The 8,206-nt window shown below is 41.6% G+C and overlaps 1 protein-coding gene across 1 annotated transcript in view; it reads left to right on the top strand.

Annotated features, from left to right (window-relative positions):
- Positions 1-7,591: 7,591 nt before the first annotated feature.
- Positions 7,592-8,206, top strand: part of Rilpl (Rab interacting lysosomal protein like) — a 156,527-nt gene continuing 155,912 nt past the window's right edge. Inside the window, exon 1 of the mRNA XM_080272076.1 lies at positions 7,592-7,861. Within this exon, the coding sequence (XP_080128202.1) occupies positions 7,592-7,861 (270 nt within the window). The remainder of the gene's footprint in view (positions 7,862-8,206) is intronic.

Here is an 8,206-nt window from a genome sequence, read left to right on the forward strand (position 1 = left end):
CTTAAAAAAAAAAAAAATAGTTCATTAACACCTAGTATAACGATATCAATTTTGTAGCACATTCTTGCTCGTGCCATGAAGTATTATTTAGCAAACTGGAGACGCCTCACACAAAAAGTTTATTCAGCATTTAAGGGGTCAGCCTCATTATGAGACACCTAACCCAAAACCAGATAAAAACATGTTTATGCAAACTTTTTTTTTTTTTTTTTTTTTTTTTTTTTTAAACCACACTGTCAATGCTGTCTTGGAACTTCTATGTTAGTAATGCAAAGTGAAGTTGTTAGTAGTAGTAGTAGCAGTTGTTCCCTAGGCAGTCTGGCCGAACAGCCCCAAGTCCCTTAGGAAGGCCATGGCCGAGACCGGGCTTTCCCACAGAGCTCTCAAAGAGTGTATGCTGTGTTGCTGGCGTAGGTGATTGTGTGCAATGCAGTCTTCCATAATGTGCTTAATAGTATGGGGTGCTGTGTTGCCTCCTGGACAGGCATCAGCGACGGAGTCATCCAGCCTCTTCTGGTAGCTTCAGAGGGCTGGATGGTGCCCACATCTCAGCCTGAAGTTAGTTATCCAATGCAGTGAAAACTATGACAAGTGACAAAATTGGGGGCAAATGGAAAGCAAACGCACAATACAGTATTGTTTTAAATGACAATGCAGAGTGGATGAAGCAAGTATACTATCTGCCAGGTTACATAATTATACCGGTACAAATTATGAAAATATAGCGCATACTGCAGTTTCTTTCCACATTCCCTTTCGTGTATACAACCAATGTCCTGGTACCTAAACAAATGTAATTCAAGTTCCACTGCTTCTTACATATTCCCAATTAAAACTTTACTTAAATAATTAAAAAATATATTAATAATTAAAAGAAAGAAGGAAACAGAGGCTTTTACTCTAGTTACCGTGAAATTATTTCCTCATACAAAAGGTACGCTGGTAACTCAAACTGGTAAATGGTTTACCCTTGAGCATGCTATAACTCCTCAGCCCAATGAAAATGCTGATGATAGCTACACTAAAGGAAAAATTTTGGTAACTGCGGATGGATTAATTTTCTTAATTCATAACGTACATAAAACTTTTAAAAATATCAAGCACACTGTGTGATTAATAACATCATTAACATATCTGAATGGGTGTGCATTTGCAAGATGATGAAACATGTCTGAGTAAGTATGATTTAGAAATAATACTGTTGTACACTATACCATACAGGATATAAGCATGTGCTTTAAAATAATTTCTAATTCACTGAAACTACTAACCCTGAACTTCATATTCTTAAAATTATTTATAGCACAGGGTGTATCTGTGCCCAATAACCTGTCAACTCTGGATTAATTTATAAAGTAATCCATTACTGTAAACCAACAAATTAGGTCTATCAAAAATACCACCTTTATATGTAACCTAACCCTGCTGGTTAACCATGCAAAAAATTACCATATATCAGAGAAAGTCTGCCAGTATATGACACAGCCATTCTGGAAGATACCATATTGTTTTTTAACACCCTAATATTATCCCACAAAAAAACTGGAAAGCTATATGCAATGCAACCTGGATTTTCAATCTATCATTATTTCTCTATAATCTGAAAAAGTTCCCTCTGATAACAATATACTCTAAAAATTCCAAAACAAAAAATAATAAATAAACCAATTCCCTCTCAAACCCACAAACAAATTACCCCCCAATACCCAAATCAAAGGGCTATCTACTTTACGATCTTTAAAAACTTCACTAATTACATAAATCACACCCATAAATAATTTATTGGGGTTTCAGGTAACATCTGTACAAATTCAGACATTGAGAGGACATTTAATAAGTCATTTAATTACAAACTGATATAAACTGAAGTGATAAGCAACATCCTCTCTGACCTTTCCCACATAGACGCAAGGTCACCAGCTCCATTTATTTTTATCATTTGTTACTGCCTTATTTTGACCCATTTTCCTGTGAGATATATTTAATTCCTCAAAATATATAAGTTATTGATAAAGTGAAAGTAAAGAAGACTGGGAATTCCAAGATACGGTGAGAGGAAGGGATAAGAGGGGTAAGGAGTGAGAGGGTGCAAGGGCCAACTTTGAAAAAGCAGGGCCAAAAAGAGCAACAGGGGAGAAAGAGAGTAAGCGAGTGAGAGCCAGTGTGAGCTAGAGTGAGAAAGAGAGAGAGAGCAGTCAACAGGTGTCATGAACAAGTGGGGGGGGTAGGGAGGGAGAGGGGGCGGCAGCTGTCAAAACACCCTTATTTCACCCTATTTCCCGCCGCTTACCTTCACTATCAGAACTCTGTGTCGTCCCATCGGTCCCTGATTTGGTCTCTTGGTCCTCGCCTGGTCCCTCTGTGCCTTTATTTGTACTTTCCACACTGTTTTCCATGACAAGTTTTGAAACACACACAATTTGTTTACCTATTTCTGAGAGACCTCTAATTTGCCGATCTCCATTTTTGGCTTTTAAGTGGAATAACAAAAACGATTCATCTATACAATATTTTTCCCATTATAATCGAATATATATACGTTTTTCTAATACACTAGTTTTAAATACGATCGAAGATTAGTTTCTGTTACCGTTTAGAAGTGTACAATTCTCGGGGCGGGAAATTCAAAACATGGCGACCCTCCCTCGGCTCCCCCTGCCCTCCTCCCTCCCTCCACCTGCCTTTGTCTCTCTTACCGGCTTAGAGAAAACGGATGAGTGGTAGGGAAGACGAAACTAAATTTAACTCTGCTCCAATAACTTTTCCGCTTTCCGCTTCTCTGAGTTTGACATGCATTCACTGACGCTGATTTATTCTGATTAACGTGAGAGATGATTCTGAGACATAAAAATTACATAGATTTTGAGAAAGTAGAGAAGAGAGGGTCACCGCCGAGGGAAGCTAACCGATACATTTGCGTATTTAAAAGTTACGGTAGGCAGAAAGTCAAACTTGGTAGCAGGAGGGCATGAAACGTAGCACAATTCAAATATGGCACCATTGCATCATCACAGACCCTATAAAGAGTATATAATAGGGTCTCTACTGCATCATCACACTGGCGCTCGTTTTAAAAGCTGAGATTGCTATGTCGGATCAACTTGAATTTTTATAAGTTATATTTCCTGCAGTTATATTATTCCTGTTTTTGAAGAAGTTACAGTTTCAATACAAAGAGTGTATTTTGAGGGCAACTTAGGTTTAAATGCAATTCTGGCGGACTGCCGAACCATTTTATTTTATTTCATTTATATATTTGTTATTATTATCATTTTTTTTTGGGGGGAGGGGGTGATTTCAAAGGCCAACTCCCTTACTCAGCTACAGAAAAGGTTACTAACACTCCACGCCCCCTAATATTCATGTCCTGTAGTGAGGTAAATGGCACAGTTTTTTCTTCTATTTTATCTAAACTTGTGATATGTTGAGGGTCATTCAATGGGGAAACCTCTCGTTTTTTTTTGGAACAAGAGGTCAAAGGTCATCACAGGGCAAGTTTAATGGTGACGTTATCCCGTGAACTTGACCTTTAACCTGCTGTTCTAAAATACAGCAGGTTTCGCTATGGACTGTCCCTCAACCCTTCCACCAAGTATGGCTAAAACACGATGAAAATTGCTTGAGTTGTGACGGAACGATTCTCACGGGAAGAACGTCCCTCTCTCTCACTCTCACATACACACACACACACACACACACACACACACACACAAACTGCAGCCTCCTATGACCCAAAACCACACCTTCCGGAGAGACAAATAATTTCTCGGGATAACCAAACTAAACATCACGATAAAGACAGTAAAGAAAAAAAAAAAAATCCATGCAACTATATACTGCCACTTTCTCAACTCCAAACTGCAAACACACCTTCCAAGAGGAGTGGTAAAACACACACACACACACACACACACACACACACACACACACACACACACACACACACACACACAAGTAAATCAATGTAACTCTCTACACTGCCATTTTCTCGACTCAAACTGCAGCTCTCTATAAACCCCAGCCACACCTGAAATACAATCCATTTTTCCACATAAACAGCAAATCCTTTATAGACAGCGAAGATGCCACAGAAACTCCCTCTATACCGCATAAACAGTTAAAAAAAAAACCCTGCAATGGTCTATACTGCCCCTCTCTCGACCCCACCACACCGCACCCCCCTATAAACTGCAAACACAGCTTCAGAGGGAGGTTTGGCTGCGTTTACGGGGTTATAAAAGGAAGTTGTCTCGATACCAGCCTAAGGATTTTTTTTTTATTGAGAGAGAGAGAGAGAGAGAGAGAGAGAGAAAGCTACAATACCACTCATTCTATCACATAACATTGTATCTTGCCTACAACATGAGAGAGAGAGACAGAAAGAGAGAGTGAGAGAGAGAAAGCTACAATACCACTCATTCTACCACATAACACATTGTATCTTGCCTACAACATGAGAGAGAGAGAGAGAGGCTACAATACCACTCATTCTACCACATAACACATTGTATCTTGCCAATAACATGAGAGAGAGAGAGAGAGAGAGAGAGAGAGAAGCTACAATACCACTCATTCTACCACATAAGACATTGTATCTTGCCTATAACATAAGAGAGAGAGAGAGAGAGAGAGAGAGAGAGAGAGAGAGAGAGAGAGAGAGAGAGAGAGAGAGAGAGAGAGACGTTATTATAATTTTAAACAGTCTCTTTTCCTATAAATATATGAGATGGTAATTGTAGTGCTATGAAGTTCCTACATGTGTGCGGCTGAACTACTAGAATAAGACAAGGATAGCAAAGAAGGCTCTCCTCCCCCACCAAATCCTCCAGCCGAATCCAACAAGAAAATTACAAGTTACATTACACCATTCTCTCTCTCTCTCTCTCTCTCGGCGTAGCTTTCATTGCTCACGTTATCAGTACCTTATCATTCGTAAACACACACACACACACACACACACACACACACACACACATTATGACGAGTATATGCGTGTGTATTATATTCATGTGTGTATGTACATATGTGCGAATGTATTTATGTGCATTTGTGTCCGTGAGTGTGTGTGGGTGTGGGGGGTGGGGGAGGGCGCTGAATAAATCCCCTACAGACAGAGAACAAGAGAAAGATGTGGAAAGGAGGGGCCATGTAACCCCTCCTGACATACCATTGTAAATAATCCCATACAAGTGGGTGTTGGGTGGGAGAGAGACACAGAGCTTGATTTCTTTTCCTCTACCGTTTTGGGCTCACAGACTCTGAGGATGGGTTCTGTGGAGAGAGAGAGAGAGAGAGATTCAAGCTATAACCTGTCTCTCTCCCATCGCACAAACCCTTGTAAAATTTTGCTTCACTGGGAATGGCATGGTCTCTCAGTCTATACATAAGACTGAATAAAACAGTATCCCTTGAAGGGGCGGGGGGGGGGGATGTTAAGTTGGTGACAATTACATGAACTGGCGGGTGAGTCGTCTATCCAGAGTCGGATAGACGTCTCACCCGCCGTGAGTCGTACCTCTCCGTCTGCCTGGATTCCAGACAGACAGACAGAGAGGCACGGCACTGAGAATACTTCCTGCCGTGAGCTACACAACAGTTTTGATCCCATTATATCCATATTTGCTGTTGTGTGGTAGCCTCGGACGAAGTTTTTTAATTTTCAGAACCAGAGGTTAAAGGCGATGATCACAGGCCAAGGTCAACTTCGTGCCTGCTGTGTAACCATGATCTATGACCTATTGCTCACAAAAATAGTACACATTGCCATGAGCTGACTCTCCATTTCTCAACAAAATTTTGTTATAATCGAGTGATTTCTTTAATGGCAGGACCTGTCCTCACGGCTATCGTGAGATTATACGCGCGCGATATATACTGTACCTTATATATATATATATATATATATATATATATATATATATATATATATATATATATAGATAGATAGATAGATAGATAGATATAGTTATTATTATGGAGTAACCCCAGTCTGTCCGGCCAAGCAGATCCATGTTCCCTTACAGTGGACATCATCTCGACCTAGCGGGATGTGGTAGTGTGAAGGTCAAAGTCAAGAGAATTCTCTTGACCTTGGTGAAGATTTGGTTCCTGGATGGACGCCGCATTTGTGTATATCCACCTGGTTATAAAGGGCACCATGGTAGGCTCCACATCACCAAGCTATTGGGCTATGGTGATGGGCTATTCTAGTTACAGACACGACATGGATACGGAGTTTGAGACTAAAACTTATAGGAGCAACTAACCAAACGAGAAAGAAAAATACAATACGAAAGCTAAATGCACGAAGGTGGGTGAAAAAGAAATTTTAAAAATACAAAAAGAATTATGTGGTGAGGGACGAAGAAAGAGGATAAGGAGGGGCAAGCAAGAAAGAGGAGGGGATAGAAAATCAAGATGGAACACGTCTGGGTAGGGGAAGAACGAGAGAGAGAGAGAGAGAGAGAGAGAGAGAGAGAGAGAGAGAGACGGAGGGGGGGGGGACGAGGTGAGCAGGCAGGTAGGTGGAACCCTTTTAAAGATTCAGTATGTGCGGGGGAGACTAAAATCTTTCTTTTGACTACACAAACCCCTTTGAAGACGCCACATACATCAAAACGAAAAAAGGAAAGTTAAGTTAAAAGGTTATATGTGAAGGTGGTGACATATGGTGCTGGAGGGAGGCTGTCAGGGGGAGGAATAATTCAAAGTACGGCCAAGGGACGGGGGCGGCCCACAGATGGCGCGCGCAACATCAGCTGATTCTTCTGCCTCTAGGGGTGCCAAGGCAGCCTCTTTCCTGCTACCACTTTGAGATATTTAATACTGTCTAGCGAAGGTCGTAGTCGTAACACCTCTTCCTAAGTGATTTACTTTGCATATTACACCTCAGTGTCATCTAACAGGTTACTGATGCAAACTACGTCGATATTTAATTGATACACTTAGCGTTTACGGGGATACTCAGGTGATTAAGCCAAATAACTTATGACAATGGGTCTTAACAGGCCGGCACGGGTATCACTTTGGGTGCAAAACACTATGCCATCTCCACTGCGAGGATGTTTAACTAAATTCACAGCCACTACGTGTATACTTTTCTGCCTTGCATTAAAAAAAAAAAAATCTGTGGTTGGCTGTAATTTGAGTCTAATGCACTACTGTGTGGCACTGCTGTGGCACTGTGCCACCTTGTCTGCTGTGTGCCTGCCGTCAAAATACACCACTGGCTTTGGGAGAGGTGATGTAAAGCCTCCAATACCTCTCTGAATTCATATCCTAACAACATTCTACTGAGTTTTTAGAAAGTATACAGCAGCAAAGATATTTTACACCTTACAATTATTTCTAGGTATTAAAGCTTCTATTAATTTTGCGACCTTTTAGCCATTTATTAGCACATACGGCGTTATCTGCTATTTGGACTTGGCGACCCTGTCTGGCTCTGGCCTCCCACCACCACCAGTGCTTGTCTAGAAGTCGGTGAGGGAAGGTGTGCGCGCGTGCCGACACCCTGAATTACGCCCCTCCTCCATACTAACCCCCCAAAACCCGCAGTTACATGCCGTTCCAGATCGAGACCGAGCGAGATATGGAAGATGACGACCTACGCGTCAGTGTGGTGGACGTTTACGACCTGGCCTCCGAGATTGGCAAGGAATTTGAAAAGATAATCGACAAGAATGGTGCCGAAGCGGTGACAGGGCTAATGCCGCGCGTCATCAATGCACTGGAACAGCTGGAGAAATTGGCCACCAGGCACGAGACCACTTCATCCTACATCCAAGAGCTTCGTGCCACCATCATCCACCTCGAGAATGAAAAAATCGGCAAGGCGGAGGATCGACAGCGCTATGAGAGGGTGAGTCTGCCCTTATTCCGAATCCTCCAAAAAAATAAATATCTTTTCAACCCATCTTACAATAAAACAATATTCCTAAATGTCATGAGGTGTCGAGAAAAATACCATCGCCGAGTTTCCCTGGTTTAGGTATGGTCGCATATGTTATTACGGGACCGAAAGCGTTAACTGCCGACACCTCCCAAACGAATCCCACATTTGTGTTGTTTTTCGCTCGAGTTTTTAGTCCATTTTTTCTTTATTTTCTTTCTCTTTCTGTGGCTGTGGCGTGAGTCAGAGGCGGCCACAGACAGACACAGACACTCCCTGACCAGACACACATACCGGCGTCTCCCAGAATTGCTG

This window comes from Coenobita brevimanus, chromosome 49 (genome assembly GCF_032717465.1).
Source record: "Coenobita brevimanus isolate Jiangsu-jjx chromosome 49, ASM3271746v2, whole genome shotgun sequence".
NCBI lineage: Eukaryota > Metazoa > Arthropoda > Malacostraca > Decapoda > Coenobitidae > Coenobita > Coenobita brevimanus.